Consider the following 21,152-nt stretch of genomic DNA (forward strand, 5'->3'; position numbering starts at 1 on the left):
GAAAGAGGGAGCTTTTCTTAATATTTTGACACCAAAATCATGTCGATACACCTTACCGACTGCGAGTAAAGCCACCCACGCTTTAACTTGACAGACTGTATGAAGAAATATTAGTCTTCATGGCACACCTAAAAATAGATTTAAATCTGGGGCGTGATTACGTAATATTCTTAAATCCCACTTTCCATTTCCCGCTTTCCACTTCTCACTTATCACCTCTCAGGATTTTTTCTAATGAGTGACGTTTTTAAATTCAGCGGTGCCGTATTACGTGAATTGTACAAAAAATTATACACATGAAAAATGGGATGTCGGATGTTGGAAAATTACGTAATCGGTCACCTTTTCAGGGAAAGTCAGGGAATGTGAAAGAAAATCTGACAGGGTCAGGGAATTTCCCATAAATTGAAGTTTATGTTAATTTGATTATTTTGTTCAAACTGTTATAATTTTGTTTAAAAGTCATTATTCTTGTTCGAAAAGTGAGTAGTGCTTGATTTAAAATTTAAACCGTTCATGGCTGAAACACTATTACATTTTTCGATGAGAATTGATCTTTTTCGTTGAAAATTCAGCTACTAGATAGAAAGTTCATCTAATTTTTCCTCATTTTAGTTCGAAACGATTTTTTTTGTGCCAAAAATCATACTATTTTGTAATAAATTTTTTTTTTGTTTCGACTGAAAATTTAGCTATTTTACTTTTGCTTTCAAATTTATCTTCAGTTAAAAATTCAGCTTCAATCTGTTTGATTTCAAATTTATTTGCTTGTTTGAAAATTTAAATATCTTATAGTAAATTTATTTTATTTCGTGAAAAATTAATATATGAATTTGAAAGAAAAATCTAAATTTTTCGATCATATATTTACTCTGTAATCCATATCTCAAGTTCTGAATTTTGAAAACTAATCAGTATCAATCTTTTTCTATTTAATTTCCACTTTAGCAAGCCAAAATGCATTGGAAAACTATAGCACCATTAAATTTACATAACCATTTTTTGAATTTGTGGACTAGTGTAATTGTTTGCTTGAAAATTCAACTTTTTCGTTGAAAACTTAAATTCTTTTGAAACTCTTTTGGTTAAAAAATCATGTATCTTGTTAAAAAATTTTTGGTTTTTTTAAATAGAAAATTCTTCTTTTCGGTTGAAAATTCAACTTTTTGTTTAAAAATTCATATTTGCGGTTGGAAATTTAACTAATTTACAGGTAATTTATCTTTTTCTCTTGAAGATTAAAAAGTTTTGGTGGTATTATTTTTCTTTATTGGCTGATAAATTTCCTCACTAAAAAATTTACCTCTTCTGTTGAAAATTCTTCTTTTTGGTTTTAAAATTAATCTATTTAGTTAAGGAATCAACTATTGTGTTGAAAATTAAAATTTTTTGGTTTCATTCCACTGTTTTTAATGAAAATTTGTAATATTCGTTTATGGAAATATCAGGTGTTACACTTTTCGCTGAGAATTTGTTTTTATCGAAGATTAATAATTTTGATTGAAAATTTCACTATTTTGCTGAAAATTCCTGTTTCTTATCAAACATTAAATTTTTTAACAGAAAATTCATGTCTTACATTTCGAGTTCAAAATATATTTTTTGAGTTGAAACCTCAACTATTTGTTTAAATATGCCTGTATTTCAGGTATGTCTTACGTTATTTCTGGATGACCCGTTATATTATTCTGTATTACTGTTTTCACTAAAATTGTTTAAAGTATATTTAGAAACAAACTTTATTTTGTATTAATGTGTAATATTGTTTTTATACCGTAAAGAAAATTTTTTATTGATTAAGGAAAATAAAAAGTTGTTCATAGAAAAGTCAAGGAAGAATGAAAATTTAAAATTGGGATTTTGTAGCAACCCTCTACGGGGAAGAAACAGTTTAATTTAGTGAATTACTCATATGAGTACGAGTGTATTTTTCCATAATCTGTAGCTTTATTGGATCGTTAGATTCGTTCATCATGAACGAACGAGATAGGAACGCCAAAAGAAGCTTTACGAGTAAAAAACATCTATGACATTCATCCTAACGAAGCGTTATCTTCATTCAAACCGGGGATATACCCTGTTACAGACAGTTCTCGCCACTCGCCTCTCTATCATTAAAATGATATCGTGAATGCGAACAATGCACGTCAATGTTGCCCCAATTCTCATCCTCTTTTTCCTCTTTAGCCAAATCCTTTCGCTTCTTCTATTACTCCATTATATTCTACTTTCTCGTTTAATTAGTTTATTTATTTCTTATTATTGCTCTTCTAAAACAATATCTCGTGCATTTAATTAATTACCTTCAAATTAATATCCATGAAAACTGCACAATGAGAAAGAAAATAAACCATTGTTGAAGTTATCACATTTCCAACAAAAAACGGTCATTGTACTTAGAAAGAGAATTTCCCGTCTCATTTTTTTTATTTCCCAGAATACTGCGGTCCAATAAAGCAAGGAACAGAGTCGGCCTGCTTTTTCCCTCGCTTTTTTCCTAATTCGCTTTTTTCCCTCATAAATTTGAAAAATTCACGGCTATTTTCGTATTTGAAAAATCGGTTATGTGTGGTTAAATTTTTTTATTGATATAATTCAAAATTTTTGTCAGAAGGAAAAAATTTTTTTATTTGAGACATTTTGATATATCTACTTTTATTTTTTATATTTCATTTTCTCAAAATAAATTTACGAAAAAATTGGTATTCTTAATAAAAAATTAATCGCTTATAATTCAAAATATAAGATTTAAAATTTAAAATATTTTCATTCATCCAAAAAATATACATTTTCGAATACATAGGGAAATTTTCTACAAAATTGTTCAAGTTTCAAGCGAAAAAGACGAATTGGGTACAAAAAAGTTTTCAAATTTAACCGAAAATGTGAATGATTAATATTTTAATCTAAAGAGTTAAGTTTTCAACTAAAATCATGTATATTCAACAAAAAATACATTTTTATCAAAGCAGTTAAACTATTAATCAACCAGTAGAATTTTAAACAAAAAAGATTGATTCTGAACTAAAAGTAAAATATTTGATATTTTAACCAAAGAAAATTATCAATTTTATATTAAAAACTGTTCAATTAATCCAACAAGAAGAATTTTTAATCAAATATTTGTAACTTCAAGCAAAACACATACATTTTCTATGAAAAAGTTACCCTTTTTATTCAAAAAATTAAATTCATACCAAAAGAGATTAATTTTCATTAGAAAAAAAAAAGAATTTTCACCAAAATAGTTAAATTTTCAACCAAAAATGTTTGTTTTATTTAAGAAGTAAAAAAAAATTCGTTATCCAAAAATTATGAATTTTCAACAGAAACGTTGATTTATAACCAAATTGTTGAATTTTCAGCCAAAAATGCGACATTTCTATTTGAAATTTGAATTTTTAACCCGAAGATAAGAATTTTGCACAAAAGGTTCATTTTTAATCAAATGCATGATTTCTATACGAAAACTGTCGAATTTTGAGCAAAGCAATTACTTGACTTTTGAACCGAAAAGAACGATTCTTTAATAGAGTTGTTCAATATTTAAGAATTAGATTAAATTTTTAAATATTTACATAATAAAATGAAAGAAAAAAGTATGTGAGCCCTGTGATAAATAAATAAGAATTTTTATTTTCAAAACATTTTTACCAACATAATTGTGTTATTTTCGAAGATGTCCTTTTTTTGTTTCTGCTTTTTAAACTATAATCTTGATTTAGCTTACATTAAGATATGTTATGATAAGACTCAGGTTTTTTAAATAGTCATTTTTGAATATTTCATGTTAGTCTTTTCTAGTTTATTAAATTCATTTATTAGTTTTGAAAATTACTCTGTGAGTGGGTTGGCCATGTTAAAGAAATTAATTGAGTCTTGGTTTTATACCAACAAGCTTACAAGTACCCTCGACTAGACCTCGACACCAATTAGATAGGTCAATAACTTCCTCTTCGTTAAATTGCAGTATGGGCTGAAGAACAATCATACCCTCAGCGTGCTCAACTTTGTACCAAGTATCGATGACGATGGCAAATACTTGACCTGTCGAGCAGAGAATCCAGTGATACCTGATAGTGCGATGGAGGATAAATGGTTATTGGACGTGCATTATGAACCAGTCGTGACCTTAAGGATGGGTGAACGTTTGAACTCTAAGGACATCAAAGAAGGCGACGACGTATATTTTGAATGCCACGTTCGAGCCAATCCCAAAGCTTACAAATTATCCTGGTTCAAAGACGTGAGTCAATAATTTATTAAGATTCAAAATATATTACTTTGATCTCAGTTTATGTTGTAATTGGGGGAAACCAGTACGAGGTGAATAGAAAAACTTTTTAAAAGATAATATTGATCAATGGTGAACAAGTAGGAAAAGTATTAATATCATACTCAAGACAGTTATCCTATTATTTATACTATTTTAACACGCTACAATTTTATTGAGATTATACTTTTCTGGTACAAAATAAGTATTCATATTCTAAGCCTTTCCGATCAGTTATTGAAGAACATTCTATATTTTATATAATCCATGAAAGAATAATGCAAAACTGTCATTGAAACATTTTTTGATTTATGCAGTGATGGTTTTCCAATATAGTATATAGAAAGTACACCAGTTCCGAACTTTGTTGTATTTAATATGCGATAATGACAATCATTGCTACCAATTATTATAAAACAAAACAAAAACACGATTAATTTTAATTCGTTATGTTGGTCAAAGGCATGCACTTTCTTATTTATTTAAAAGTTGTTTACTTAGTAGCACTTAATCTTTCCTCCTTGCAACCTAAAATTAGAAAAATTAATTTGATACACTGACATGTCAATCATTTATTTACCTCGTACCCAATGACAATTTAACCAAAAACAGGTAAAAAATATTTTCTAGAACAAAATTTTCATTGTCCCGTCGAGCTACTCATAAAAAAGTTAAGAAGTGTTTCTTTGAAACGCAGTTTCTTTTTTCCATCATGCAATTCGTACTGGTTACTTTAGCAGTAATAGACGATTTGTTTTTTTTTTAAATCATATTCATATGCTTGGAGTCCACTCTGAGTTCTCAATATTCTTATCTTAACTCTATACAATTGGAACACTTTGGAATTCTCTTGAATATTTTTTAAATCAATCTAATTTATCTGCATTCACTTAATTCCTTAATTTTTTATTTATTTAACTCACACTAAAATCTTTTAAACTAATTTCGAACTCTTCTATATTTCAAAAGACTTTTTTAATTCCCTTATATTTTTCTTAATGTATTCTAAATTTTATGAATATAATTAATTTTTTTTCTTGAAGTTTTAAATTTCTATAAAATTCTTATGATTTCTATCGAATTCATTTCATTTCTGTTGAATTTCTCTATGTTCACTAGAATTATATTTGATTCTTTAATTTAAGAAACGTCTATTATATCCAGTTCTATTAAATTTATCCCTAATTTGATTAGATTTTACTTTACTCAATCCAATGAAAAATTTTCGAAGTTTAAAATTTCGTTCTATTCTAATCTCTCAACTTTTTACGAATTTTATCAGTCTCCTGAAATCTTCTAAATTCTTCGAAATTCATTCCAATTTTACTGAAATGAGTGAAACTTTTGGAATTTTATACTTTGTTTCAATTCATTTGAATTGATGTCAAATTCAACCAGAATTCTTAATAATTCATGAGGAATTTTCTAATAAAAATTTACTTATTTGAAATTCTCTTTTTTTTAATTTTAGCTGAATTCCTTGGGATTCACTTAAATTGTTCTAAATTCACTAAATTCTACCCTATTGAATTTATTTTAAAATTTTTTATTAGTTTTCTTTTAATTGACCTGAAGTCTTTAACTCATCTTGAATTGTTGGATATTTTAAGAAATTCTTTCGAATTCCAAATTGACTGCAATTTTTCTAAATGAGTGGAATATTTTGGATATTATTCTACTTATTTGCAAGTTTTATTTGATCTTGAATTACTATAAATTTGATCGACTGCTGTTGAATGATTTCAAAGTCAAACGAAAAGTAGTAACTTTGGTAACCTTTTAGGTTTAAATAGGTCACTTGTTCAAGAAAACTAGTGTGTTGAAGCCCTGTGTAACATATAATATAATAGAGGTCTATTTTAAACTGAGCTACCTATTATTCTTTTAAAAATAAATAAATAAACTTATTAAAAATTTTAATTTTTAAAATATTTTATTATTTGTGCATTCTTTATTTATTTTGGACACTAAAATTTTTCGAAAGCTTTGTCTTTCATTCTGCCCCTTTTTGACTTCAATATGATTCCTGTTGTAATGAAGATTCATTGGAAAATCTGCGGCCAGAGTTTTAATAGTGAAAATCAGAAACTTGTCACAAAAGCAATAGAATTGAGTCATTGTTATAATTAAGACGTGTAAACTACATTTCCAAGGTGAATAAAAAAGTAACGATTTTCATCCTAATCCTCACAGAAAAAACATAACTAGTTACCAATTCGTTACTTATTTATAAAAATGACCGAAAAATTAACTAGTTGAAAGAAAGAAGTTGCTTTACATCACTGATTTTGAACAGCTCTCCTTTCGTTAAAAAAAAAATTATTTCCGTTCAGAAAAATATTTCGCACAAAATTCTTCTCGTGGACGATCTAAGGGGTGGAGGAGTGTCACATACTGTAACTTATCTCATATAAATTATGAGTATTAACTAAAACACGACAAATGAAGTAACGTCAATCTTTTTTTGGATACATAGGAAGTTAGGCAGTACGATACTGTTTCCTGACAAAAATTATATAATAATAAAATAGGCTCTTAATAGAACGTTTTGCGTGCAGTCTAAATGGAAATTTGCGTCTTTTGTTTCATAGGGAAAGGAACTAAAAGGAACGACCGGCATCCTCTTGAATGACCGTTCTTTAGTTCTACAAAGCCTTACTCGAAATTCAGCCGGGGATTACACCTGTCGAGCTGTTAACAACGAGGGAAAAACAGACAGTAATCCTGTCACTTTGAAGATAATGTGTAAGTTCCAAATAGTTATAAAAATATACTCTCTTGGGTAGTAAAGTTTCTAAATTAGTTACGATTAAATTTTTGTATTTTGTTTTTAAAGTTGTGTATACAAGTTAACATTTAAAAAAAGTTTAATATATGTATGAAAAGAAAATCCTGGTTAGGAACAAAAAAGGTTGCGATTCATCGCAGCGTAAATTTCGTCTCTGAGAGAAGACAGTAATTCGCAAAAGGAAGTTGAAGTGGAACGGTTATTTAAAAAAGATAAAGGAGCCCTTTTTATGAGTTAGAAAGGAGGTCGGAAGGTCTTTCAAAAGTTCGCTTTTAAGTCATATAATCAGACAAATATTTTTGCAAACTTTAAAATAATAAATAATGGTATTTATTCGACAAACAAATTCAGATTGTACAAGAATTATAAGTCTTAAAAAACTAAATAACTTATTCATTTTTTTTAACCGCCTTTGATAGGTGAAAGGAGAGTTAATAGAAAAGAATAAAAAAGAAGTGGGTAATAAGTCCTTGGATGATTTCCATGGGTAATCCGCTTCAGAATGTTGTACAAAGCTGCTAAATTAATCATTTCATATTTTTCATAAAAAATGAGAAAGGGTGGATGGTTTTCAGCTTCGTAGAGAATAATTTTTAGAATTTCATTTCAACTAATTTTGCAATATAAATAGTAATATAAATTATAGTGTTCTTATTTTTATTTCCAGAACGTTAGATTGTATATTTTGACATTTTATTTTTTAATTCGATTCAATCAACTTTAGGGAATTCATCAACCCGTTTCATCTGATCTAAATAAATATGAAAATATTATATAAATAAAATAGAATAATTAATTGCCGTTGAAAAACAATTTTGAAATTTGCGGAAATAGCTTATTATGTTACTTATTAAAAATTTGTAATTATGCTGTTATTATTTATTCAATGAAAAATTGTTTCAAAATTATTATTCGCGGAAGTATTCTGAAGAAGAAAATTTATTATAAACTTCTTTAGAACTACCTTTTTTGCGTTGAAATTACTTCTCCTGTTAAATCAGTTGGAAATTTTATGGTCCTTGGTGCATGGGTTAATATTAACCGATTTTGTTCAAATATGGAAAATCATATTTTTTTACATTCGCACCAAAATAGGTGTTGACAATAAAGGAAATCTGATTTTAAAAATTAAGGGCCATCCTATTGTTTCCTAACGTGGCTCAAAAAATATAAATGATCGAATTTTCGAAGAAAAGTGCAGTTTTTTCTAATTTTTAAAGAAATTTCATTATATCCCTCTATTTAAACGTATTTAATTACTTTTCATAATTTTTATATCAATTTTTATTTGCTGAAACAATTTTTTCTACAAATTATAAAAAATGTACACCTCTGAGTGAATTGAACTATTTTATTCAAAAGGAAAATCAATACAAACGATTAAATAATTATCCTTTCACTCAAAAAGGTGAACAATTTATCAGTGAAAGTGTTTAAACAAGAGTAAATTGTTTACTGAATTAAGGGAAAGTAATGAAATATGTCATTATAGGAGAATCTAATAAAACTTGTTGAGTAATTTATAAGAAATTACCATTCTTTGCTCCGTTTCAGTCGAAAGATAGGTTTCTATTATGAAAAATGATTTTAACAAATTAAAATAACGCTGCGCAGCACTATGGGTATATTCACTATGGGTGTAATTATTTGCTTTCTCATAATAGCAGATTTTTCTAACAAAAAAATGACTCTTTCAATATTTTTCAAGCTTGCGTTCCTGTCTTTCTGAAAATCTGAGAGCATATTAAAATTTCAATCGATGCTTTTTGTCACAGTGAACGATATAAAAAATGTAACTTTTTTTTATTTCTAAGTTGCTACTTATTGATCAAGAATGGTCACCAAAAGTTCTTCAGTAGGTCAATTCACGCGTCTCGGACATGCCAACAAATATATCACGTAAATTACTGTTTTATTCCCAAGATTAATAAAGTATCAAACATTAGAATAACATATTTTTTTAAGTTTTACATTGCCATAGGTCGTGGAAGGTTTTGATAATAGGTCCACATGTCTCAGTGACGTGAACAAACATATTTTAGATCCATTACTGTAGTATTCATAATACGAAAAACTTTGTCTCACGAAAACAGAAGACACATTTCTTTAAAGCTTTATAAATCTGACCTGAAGGGTTATGGGAGGTTTGTGAATTGATTATTTGACGTCTCAAAGACGCGAACAAATATACTAGATATCGCCCTAGTATATTTTGAATATGAAAAAAGTTTTTTCATATAAACAAGGGATAATTTTGTTGTGAAATTTCTACACAAAAAAACCAGTTCAAAATAGCCTATCTAGCTCAAATTCCTATCAGATCTGGATACCAAGCCAACCTACAATTCGTCTGACAAAAAAAAAAGTTGCAACCACAAACACACACATGGAATTTAAAATAATGTTTCCCAAATTCCTGTGATCGAGTTATGTAGAAACTTGTTGACAAAATTTGCAAAAAGCTACATTTTTCTGCCCTATTTCAGTCAAAAGTTATATAGAGCCAATAAAAAATTGTTTAAAAAACTAATAATTAATAAAGACATTCATGGAAGTTCTTAATTTCATCATTAAAAATATTATACGATAAAAAAACATACATAAAATGCTTCTGAACAATAAATATATATATATAGAATGAGCTCTGACCCCAAAAGTTTGAACGTCCTATCATTTTTTCATTATGCTTAATTGAAGGACGCCTACAGCACGTATAAGGTTACAGGTCAAGCCTCGAGAAAAAGTGTCGTGTCGTCTCGATCGATTATAATTAGTAGCCTTATCTCGCCCGCAATTCCCTAATTTGCCATGTTGTCCGTCCGCAAACTCGCGAGTCTTTGGTAATTACTTAATCGATGGCGCGGACAAGTAGCTCGCTCGAGTTCAGAAGCTAAAGGGGAAGCAACGCCTCAAAGGGAGGAGGTAGGGGTGAAGAAGTAAAGGTGAGAGAAAGAGGAGCGAGGAGCTTAAGGGTTAGGGGTTGGGGGTTGTGGGAGAGGGCGTGGGCGTGGGACAGAGCGGTTTTCTCTGAAACACAGAGCACGGGTTATTCTATTAGAATAGTAGTGCCCCCCAGTGGTAGCCTGGCGTATCTGCATCTTGTAAATGACCTAAGAGGGAAGGAAGGACTGCGATGCATATTCAATGTATGTAAAACGTAGCTGAATATTCATGTGTGGGTGAACGCAGCCTGGCAATGTGCTAAGCCAGGCTACGGTTGCTTGTATTGGTGTCGGTTTCGCTCGTGATGGCGAAAGTTGGAACTAAAGTGGGCTGACTGCGGTAACACTATGATATTTTAACCCTTGTTCGACAATAGAACTCGATCGTTCCTGTCTTGATCCTTCCATTTGCACCTGCAAATCGAGTCTACCACCGTCAAGGACTTTAACTTTGCGCTACTGACACGGGCTAAAACTGTTCCACACTCCTCGCACGGGCCGTAGAACATGCACGATTGTAAGTAATTGGCTCATAAGGTACTTTCCATTTGCATACATTCACTGGTTATTATCCTACCAGAGATGTGTTATTCTCCAAGCAGACTCTAATATTGCATCTGGCCCAAATCAGACGCTGATTGGTTTTCCATGAAAACTGTCGTAAGTCCAACAATACTTTTGATGTTTAAGCATTAAGGTGGTCCAAATAAAGGCTTTTTAAAAAGTGAAAACGCTTTTCGATTCAAAATAAAAGTCAAATCATGAAGTTTCCCCTCGAGATCATAGCTTATCAGAAATCTAAACTAGGACAAGTAGCCCCCAACACATCTTCGCCAGTAAAGATACTAATCCTTATTACAGCTTGCAGCATTTCTAGAAATGCGCGTACTGATTCTTAAATCAGCTTTTAAAAATATACTCAATGTGTGATAGAATTTAAATAAAAAAGAACTTGATCGAAATAAGTAGTTTCTTCATATCACCCTGACAGGCTAGTCCAGCCCAGTTCAGATCTGATCCACTTTCCATTACATAAAATGAAATGTGGAGATATAATGCCTGCCATATTTCTACGGGGAGTAAATTACAACGAAGAGCTTTTTCTTGAAATGGCAGTTTTCTTGGTGGAAAATACCAAAGATAAAAATATTTTTTATGGCACGCATAAACCTGTCAAAGGCGATAAAAATATAATTTTTTCTCTCAATAAAACTCTCATGATATTGAGCTTTTTTTCAGAAGAAGTTTTTTTAAGACTTTATAGAATATTCAAATAAAAAGGGATATATTAAAAAGTTTTATCATACAGAAAAATGTTCATCCTCAAATGTACGCTAAAATAGATGTAGGTTTGAATTGCAATCAAAAAAATTATTGCCTCGTTTTGAAAATCCAGGTGAAAATCGAAATTTTGAGACCGTTTTGTTTCATTTCGAGTATCCTGTAGTGTTGTACAGAATTATCATCTATCATTCAAGAAGGTCAATGCAATTTTGTTCTTCGTATTTAGTCAAAATAAATAGTAATGAATGGAGCAGGAATATTCATCATCACCTATATTTAATTTTCTTTCATTCCACAGCAAGTATTGGTTACTTTAAATAAAAACAGTACTTTACATCTTATGTTAGTCCTAATCATCACGACATTGAAACTAAAACCGGAATGTCACGAACAAGTCATAACTTATTTTAATAGTCAGTTATTAACATGAATATATGTGAAATTTTATATGTACGATTTTAATGTCGATTTTGTACACTTGGAATGATACATTTAATATTATTTCTAATGTTTTTAACAAAGTCAGATTTGCGATTCAAATTACAAATTTGGTTTTAAGCAACGGTACGCCTTATTTAAAAGGGCAGCTATGTTCAAGCGTGCAAATATAAGACTTGCAAGAATTAATTGATTAATTCTTATTAAAAATTTCCATTCAGAAAAAGAATGCTAACTGAATTGTTTAAGTTTTTCGTTTTGAGTTAAAGAAATCTAAATAACACTTTTGATGACTTTAGAAACTGGAAGAACAATGGATATACTATGACTTAGAGAAATATTTCATAGCAATCATTAGGATAACGTAAAATTCGATTATTATGAGTAAAAAGTCATGACTAAACTACTTATTGATCAAAATTGATGAGGTTGGCAGCCTGTTGGCCGTAAGGGGTTTTATCCATCGTAATCCCTAAACTAATTATTGGCTTTCTCTTTAAATCTCTCATCAATAATCCTTGGGACTTCAAATCAAGGAGCCATTCGATCTTAACATTGGAAATGTCAGTGGCATTATTGGATCAAAGAAACTGGGTCTCATGTGTGCCCTATAAATTAAAAAAAAGATTGTCCTAATATGAAACTGCATGTACCAACAATTTATCAAAACCTTCAAAACTGAAAAATTATTAATTTACCCGGAAATGATTATTAAGGCTCTCGAACAAAATTATAATGTAACTATCATGGTGACTGTCAATCCTCATCTGATGCTGCACATTGCACTAGCCCAATTTACACTTACTCACATGATGAGATGTGTCAAGAACAATATGTCTCCACCGTATTCCATAAAAGAGAACAATAGTTAAAACTAAACATTGACATACTACAGACTGCAAAATGTTTTTCGAGCCCATTGAGAAATGAGTTGCAACAAAATTAACACCAGCGTTTTTCTGTTTGTTTGTTTACAGATACACCAGTATGCAAGGAGAACAAAGCAGAGGTGGTGGTAGGTGCCTTAAAGCAGGAAACTGTGTCATTAGTTTGTACAGTGGATAGCCATCCCGCACCCTTGACATTCCATTGGACCTTCAACAACTCTGGGGAGTTAAATGAACGGCCTGAGCACAATTCTATATTGAACTACACGCCTGCCACAGATATGGATTACGGAACGATTGCCTGCTGGGCGAGTAACCAGGTGGGCAGGCAACGGACGCCCTGTCTGTTCCAAGTGAGTCTCAGTCCGAATTTTATTACTTTTATTCCTCGAACAATTTATCAGGACTACGAACAAGTCTCGTCTCCCCCTGAAAAACGAAACGTCGATCTTCTTCCAGACTGAGTTACTCATTTCTTCTTCGCAGATTAATTAAGATGCTGAACAAGGCAGCTGAGAAATAAACGAATCCAAAGTTGATTTTAACGATTTATCATTTTATAGTTAATATTAATGTCAGAAATATTAATACTATTTACCCTGCTGAAGAAAAGATAGAAGATGAATGCTTATTTTAGAAACTTGTTATTAAGAAATTATAAATCAGAAGTTAAATAGAATTTTTAATCAATGAGTGGACCGGCGGCATCTGAGCTAAAGTGCAAAAACTTTTATTTTACAGAAGATACAAAAAACTTCACAAAATTAATATCTTTAATTTTAGTTAAACAAAAAAGTGTTTTTCAACTATCAATTAGCTTAATAAAACGGTAGAAATAACATCCTGAAAGAAGCAACCACCTTCAACAACAGCTCTTGCCAAAAGTACGTCGCGTGCAAAAAAACGCCAGTTTTTAATCAGAAAGAGTCGCATAACTTTATTATTTTGTTGTTAAACATGACCTCTTAAAAATAAGTAATCTTCCGCAAGAAAACAAAAAAAATTTAGAATCATTACCTAATTCTACCGAATCATGAAAGAAGCATTGTGATAGTGAAACCAATCTCTAAGAAGAACCCTTGCCAATTGTGCGGCATGTCCCCAAAAACCAAAATATTGACACAAAAGTTGCATAAATATTTTTTCTAATTTACAGAAAATGAGAAAGAAAGTAATTTCGAGTTATCACTTAGCTCTAATTATTCGTCGAAAGAGATTAGTATTTTAATTATTATTATAATTATTATTTGATAAAATTGTCAAGAATTTGAATAATTTTAAATAATTGTAATGTTTCCCAAAAATATATTTAAATTTATCTTCCATAAAGTCGAAGAATTTCGTGGAACTTTTAATATTTAAAGGAATTTTATTGTAAACAAGATTTAAACAAATTTTAAAGAATTTTAATAACTTTTAGGCGTTTTTAAAAAATTCTGAAATTGTTTAAAAAAAGTGACGGTATTTCAGTTCTAGAGATACAGGAGTATTTTCAAGAATTTTTAAGGCTGTCAGTGGATTTTATTGTGATTTTGAGCATTTAAAGGGATTTCATAAAAATTAAAAATATTGCAAACGATTTTAAGAGATTTGAAAGAACCACAAAGAATTTTAAGGACGGCCGTGATTCGTTTTAAACGAAGTTTTAAAAGACTATGTACGATACGCAATTAATTGCAAGGAATTCAAACCATTTCAAGCAATGTATTAAAATATAAGACGAAAATAAAGGTAATAATAATGAACTAATGTGCATAGTTTGATACTTTATATTAGCACAGGGTAAGTTTTCCCAGACCTCCTTCCGACAAAAAAAGCCTGAATTATTCGACGCTTCCTATGAAGGGATTTCCAAATATTTGAAAGAATTGAACAGATTTTAGGGTATTTTAAAAGATTACAAGGAATTTTAAACAACTTTGACATTTTTCAAGGGACTCTTAAAGATCAAAATATATTTGAAATATTGTAGGGTGTTTTAATCGGTTTCAATGTATTCTTACTAGATTAAGAAATGTTTAGGAATTTCCAAAGATTTTAATTATTTAGGGATATATCAAAACATTTTATGCGGTTTTAAAGAGTTTCGTAATATTTTAAAGGATTTTATAGGGCCCATAAGGTATTAGTATATCTTAAAAGATTGCAAGAGATTTTGAACGAATTTTAATACATTTTATGATGCTTCTGGGGATTGAATTAATTTTTAGGAGTTTTAAACCTTTTACAAGTTACTTTAAATGATTCTAAGAAATTATCAAGAGACTACAAAATTTTTTTCGGATTTCTAAGAATTTTAATTATTTTAAAGCATTCAAACAAATTTGACGTGGTTTCGAAGATTTTTGTAATATGCAAAAGGATTCTATAGTATCAATAAGGTTTAAGGATATTTTAAAAGATTCCAAGGGATTTTAAAGTGATTTTGATGGATTTTATGAGATTCTCGAGGATTTCAGAAATTTTAAGAGATTTTGAATGCCGTCTGCTAGTGTTTTAAAGGATTCCAATGATCTAGAAAAGATTTCATAGGACGTTAAATATTTCAAGTCCAGATTGCTTCAATTGTTAATTTTTATTTCAATAACTTATAATTATAAGTAACTCAGTGAGTAACTCAATTATATTTAATAAGACGTATTATAGTGAGGGGTGAGGGGGAGTATTTGAAGGTAGCTATTTTTGTTTTGGATCCGGATCACAGCTTAAGAAGGGAGATCTCATATTATTAATAATCCTTTCCTCTAAACTTGTACACGATGAAATATAATAAATATATCTGTTAATTTTAAATTGTTGAAAATGTGTTGACGGACAAAGGGAAAGGGCTTAAATCTACATTTCACAAGAAATAAATTAAAAATGCCTTGGGAGAGATTGTTCACTGTTACTCCTTCTGAAGATCTTTCAGGTTAAAATTGAAGTATTTTCCGAAAAACATATCAACCTACCTGGGACATGTATTGATGCATACAAATACGAAAAAATTCAAGATTATAAAAACTAAAAATATACAAAGAAAGAATTTTTTCTTTATTTCAGGTTATAGCGGCAGGGCGTCCATACGTTTTACATAATTGCACTGCTACAGAAATGTCTTCTCCGATAGATTTGGAAGAAAACGGTTCCAAATCGGGAACAGGCCTCATGGTTCGTTGTCTTGAGGGCTACGATGGTGGATTGCCAATTCAAAGTTACCATCTGGAAGTAGTAACCGATGATGATGACAACGATGGACCCATTATTTTGAACAAAACTGTTGCAGCGAGTCCAAATGGACCCCTTTTTGAAGTTGCTGGTCTCACCACGGGAAAAAGTTATAAATTGTTCCTGTATGCTGTTAACTCGAAAGGGCGCAGTGAACCAACTGTATTGGAACCAGTGACTCTGAAAGGCGTCGCCATGTACAAGACAGGTGAGAAAAATGAGTGGCGAATTAAATAATCTGAGTTAAAACCTTAAACTTCAATATTTTCACAATTTACTTCAATAGAAAAATTACAAAAGGCCCTATAAAAAAATCTGGATAAGATTATTATTGCTAAAAAAATTTCAAGTATTGCAATAGGTGGTAAATATTTGTAGTATTATAATTCATAAAAGTATTTGAAAAAATTTTTGTTCGATCAATTATTGGAAATTAGTTCTACGCTAATCAATATACAGATTATTTCCTTTGAAAAATTATCAGGTTCCAAAGTACAGTTGCAAACTTCAGATTTTTGCTTTCAGCCATTTTTTGAAATGCAACCCGGTTACTTTGAAGGATCCTTACTCGACACCTATTAAAGATAAAAGAATATTTCTTTTAATTTTCTTTAAATGGTGTCCAGTTTCATTTTTGTGTTGGACAATTAAACATTAAATGTGACGGCCTAATAAAAAACCCTCTAAAGAAATCCAATATAGTAGGTCGACTTTAGCATCAGATGGTCAGCAAAGTTATAAGTATAGTTAGAAATCTTGTTTCATGTTGAAGCTATCGCTACATGAAAACATATGTCGGAAAGTTTCCTTATCGCCGTTTAGACGTTGACACATGACAAACTGATTCTATTTGCATGTCTTTACTCTTCCCCTTTCTTTCTTTTATGCAGACGGAGTTAGTCATACAAAGTAACGTCTTCTTAAATTATGACTGCCGTTCACAAAAGTCGTTCAAGCCTTTTAAACCAAAAAGATTCTTTTTCCGAACTCTCTAACAGCGTTATTAAAAAGCACTCGACGTGCAATTACGTTAGGTATTTTTTATGTTATTTAATGAGTTAACTTGATCGATAGTGTTGATTTCTAACTGCACGGATTGTGGAGTAATATCTACAATGAACGATGGTAACTGTCTCTGATGGTAATACAGATTCCTTTTAATGCAAACTAGGGTAAGTGTGGGTATTACTGCATATGCACTATTTGCTGCGGTTCCAAATGTGATTAATTATTTAAAATGTTCTGAATGTATATAATGCTTTGAAGCAATTCAGAAAATTATTATGTGATATATTTATACTTATCAACAATGAAACAAATCAATTATCTATGTTTTTTACTAATTTATTCAATATATTTTTTACTAAAGTAGTATTTGGCACACAATTTGCCATCATGAATAAATTGCAGAGGTCTTCCAGGCGCTATTACATAATCTCCAAACTAACCTGTCTTAGTCACCAGTGATGATGACTGTAAAACTCGCAGTGTGTCTCTTCTGTTGCAATATTTTAATTTAAAAAAATTGTTAATAAATTTATAAGTAAGCATAACTTAAATTTATCAAAATATTTGCAACTTCACTTAAAATAAAATCGCAGTATTACCAGCGCAGTGATTGGATCACCGCAGTAGTTGGCGCGCAGTAAATAATGCAAACCCGCAGTATTACCCACACAGAAAATTTTGTTTAGATTCGCATTTTTCACGTAAATATGATTTCTTTTCAAGGTTTAACGACTGATTTATATAAATTAAGTGCTAGATATTGATTCACGAATTAATGGATAACGAATGTCTCATTCAAACATTTGTTTTTTATTTTCAATTGTTGTCTTGATTTTTTATCCGCAGCAATACCCACACTTACCTTATATATTAAAGCTTACATCAGATGTAATAAAATATTGAATCCTGAAGTTGAAACGAGATCTATTTGATAGAAAAATCAAGGAAGGAAGTAATTCACAATTAGTATTGGATTTCAAGGTGATTGGAAATTCCAATTTGGAATTCCAAGTTTGACTGCTCGTTTCACAAAAGCAAACGTAACGGGGTGCGTACCTGGATAGGTGTTCGTTGATTGAGAGTAATCTGTTTTGTTAATTGCAAGGTCCGCAGAGACCGCCGATACCTGTGGTTGCGTTGTGCTGCGTTCAGCATTACAAGCCGCGCCTCGTGTCCTTTAACCACCCCCAGGGTTGTGTGGGGGCGGTTAACCGACTAATTGCAACACTGACGCGTCCGCTTGGACTATTTGCCCAATCGCGATCATATCCGCCGTCACTTTAATGCAATTTACGAAGGATCATTATTGCAAATCAGCAGAAGATCATCTAACAATGGGACATTTTTAAAACCTTCCTTTCAGCGGAGAAATACCAACCCTAATCATGAAAGTCTAAGGGTATTACGTAGGACAAGATTTATACAAAAAACACCAGCATCTTTCAAGATATCGATATCATTTTATACAATTTTATTTCTGGAAATTTTGTCATTCTGCCGAGAGTTGCAAACCTTGAGGGCCTGAGTGACAGATAGTTTTTATGGAATTTTTTGTGGAGCTTCTTACCCCACTGTTTCAACACTGATTTCGTGTTTATTCTGCGTTTTACGAAAATAGAGGAATATTTAATGACTCATTTTTTTATTTAAAATAAAACTATTGTAGACACCATTATAAATTCAATATAAAGCACTTTAAATTCACAATACTTGAAATTGAAATACATTGCATGATCAAAAAAAATAGTTGAATTTTCAAGCAATAAAGATTATTTTTGTCGAAAGGAGATCAAATTTTCACAACAATTAATTGTTAACCAAACAGTTGCATTTACAATAAAAAGTTAAATCTTCAAACAAAAGGGACAAGTTATCAAAACAATAGTTGAATTTACGACCAACAAAGATGACGTTAACAAAACAGACTAATTTTTATACCAAAAAATAATTTATTGAGAAGATAGTTAAATTTCCAACCCAAAAAGTTAAATTTTAAACAAAAAAGTTTATTCTATACGAAATAATGTCCATTTTTAACCAAAAAATATTATTTTATTACCACAAAAGATGAATTTCAGTCTCAAAAGACGAATTTTTCTGCAAAATAGTTCAATTTTCTAGGGGAAAAAATGCCTGACAGCGTGGTGAAATTTTCAAACAAATAATTGAATGAACTGATTTTTGAACTATAAATGATACATTTTTAACCCAGATGTTTAATTCAACAAAAAAATAAAGTTTTTATAAAGTATATGCTTTTTTAACCAAAGAGTTAATTTTTGACTAAAAAGATAAAGTTTCAACCTAAAGTAGAATAATTATATTTTCAGTTGAAAAATTAATTTTCCTCCAAAAATAAAAGGAATTTTTTTAAATAGTTACATTACAAAAAAATCAATTTTTAATCAAACAGTCAAACCTTTAACCAAATGAGGAGCGTTCCAAACCAAAAATGTAATACTAGACTCTCCATCGGAGGAAATGAAATTTTGACCAAAAATAGTTTGGTTCTATTAATTCAGTTCTCATTTAAGCGGAAGAACAAGAAAAAGGGAAAGTTTCTTGAAAACAGGAGAAAAAGAATTATTATTATTAAAAATATTATATATGTTAATATTAAAAATGTTAATATTTGGTTAAAAAGTCACTTTTTGATTTAAAATTGAAATACTTTGTAGGAAATTTTTCTTTTGAGTTTAAAGTTGAACTATTTTAGTAGAAAATTTATTTCTTTTGTTATAAATTTAAATTTTGGTTAAAAATTAAATTTAAAAGTTCCTTTTTTGGTGCAAGACTGATCTGTTAACCTTAAAATTCATTTCTATGTTTGAAAATTCGTTGTTTTTTGGTTAAAAAATAATTTATTTTACTGAAAATTCAACAGTTTCACTTCTTGTTTCAAATTCATTTTTTTTAGTTTAAAATACAAACTATTTGCTAGAAAATGCATGTCTTTTGTTAAAAACTAGCTTTATTGGTAAAAAAAATCATTTTCTTTGTTAAAAAACTATCTGCGTGATTGGAAGTTGAACTAATTTGTTAAAACTTATGTTTTGCTTGGGGCGCAAAATTCTATTTCAAGAAATCATCCCTTTGGCGAAAAATTTAAACACTTTGTTAAAAAATAACTTTTCATTTAAATTTTTTTTAAATTAAAGTTTAACTATTCCAGTCTAGGATTCATCATTTTAGTGGAAAATTAATCTCTTTAGTTGAAAATTTAACTGTCTTATTGTTTAGAAACTTAAGGTTTTGATTTACGGTTAAAATATTCGGTTAAAAAGCCAAAAATGTTGTTAAAAAGTAATACTTTTTTATTGAAAATTCGTGTGAGTCTAGTCTTGGCGGTGTAATCCACTATGATTGTATGTATTCCAGGGTAATCCTACTCAATCCGAAGTAATCTTAGATAATCTATAGTAGTTTCGCACGTATAGGTAATCTGATAGAATCTAGCATAACCCAGTGGACACGAAATTTTAAGACGTTTTCAGGCCATAAGTTTTAAAAGACGTTTTTCGAACGTCCAAAAAAAGTTCTAACACAGATCAAAAAACGTCGGAAAAACGTACAATGTTCCAAATACGTCCTAAAATCGTCTTTGGAACATGGTATGTTTTTAGAACGTTATTTGCTCTGAGTTAGGACGTTTTTAGGACTTGCTAAAACGTTTTGGGACATTCGTGCCCACTGGGAATCGACTTTCGCTGAATTGAATTTTTACGAGATGGTTACCCACGGTCTTGTCTTGACTTGTGGATTAAATGAATACGTTCATACAAACTTTCTGATGGAAGATTATTTGTCCAAAGCAAACTATAAAATCTAAATTCAATTATTGATTGTAGGGGATCTGTGCAGTAGGAAAATGTCGTTATTCATAGTACTTCCATAGAGTAAACAGAATCGGTATCGCAGAGTTTAGAGTTTGGATTAGGGTAAACATAGTCAGACTAGCTTGTACTTGCTAGTTTGATAGCAACACAACCACTACCTTCTCCTTTACTTTGTCCACACGTCCCTTCTAGAAAGGGGAGTCCGATTCTGGCCGTAATAGACTCCCTCTCGCCCGAGATATATAATGGAAAGTCATTGGTAACATACGGTCGCGGGTCAACACGAGGTTAATTCAGTTTACCAGCGATTTCAAACGCGCCAGCCTCTACCCTCTCGTTTCCAGACCTACCCTCTTCATCTGGTTTTCGCTTCCATGTCCAATTTGACCCCTCCTCATGTGGGGACTTCCAAGTGCGAATATTGATTCGCCAACCGTAAACTCGCAACCCTGATTTGCGAGAAAAGTAGGAACCCGGGTCTACCACGCA

General features: G+C 30.5%; 1 protein-coding gene across 1 annotated transcript in view; it reads left to right on the forward strand.

Annotated features, from left to right (window-relative positions):
- The window catches only part of LOC117180200 (neural cell adhesion molecule 2-like), a 302,748-nt gene that overhangs the window by 240,243 nt on the left and 41,353 nt on the right, over positions 1 to 21,152 (forward strand). Inside the window, exons 6-9 of the mRNA XM_033372581.1 lie at positions 3,971 to 4,246; positions 6,865 to 7,018; positions 12,703 to 12,965; positions 15,655 to 16,027. Of these exons, the coding sequence (XP_033228472.1) occupies positions 3,971 to 4,246; positions 6,865 to 7,018; positions 12,703 to 12,965; positions 15,655 to 16,027 (1,066 nt within the window). The remainder of the gene's footprint in view (positions 1 to 3,970; positions 4,247 to 6,864; positions 7,019 to 12,702; positions 12,966 to 15,654; positions 16,028 to 21,152) is intronic.

Source organism: Belonocnema kinseyi, chromosome 9 (assembly GCF_010883055.1).
Source record: "Belonocnema kinseyi isolate 2016_QV_RU_SX_M_011 chromosome 9, B_treatae_v1, whole genome shotgun sequence".
NCBI classification, from domain to species: domain Eukaryota; kingdom Metazoa; phylum Arthropoda; class Insecta; order Hymenoptera; family Cynipidae; genus Belonocnema; species Belonocnema kinseyi.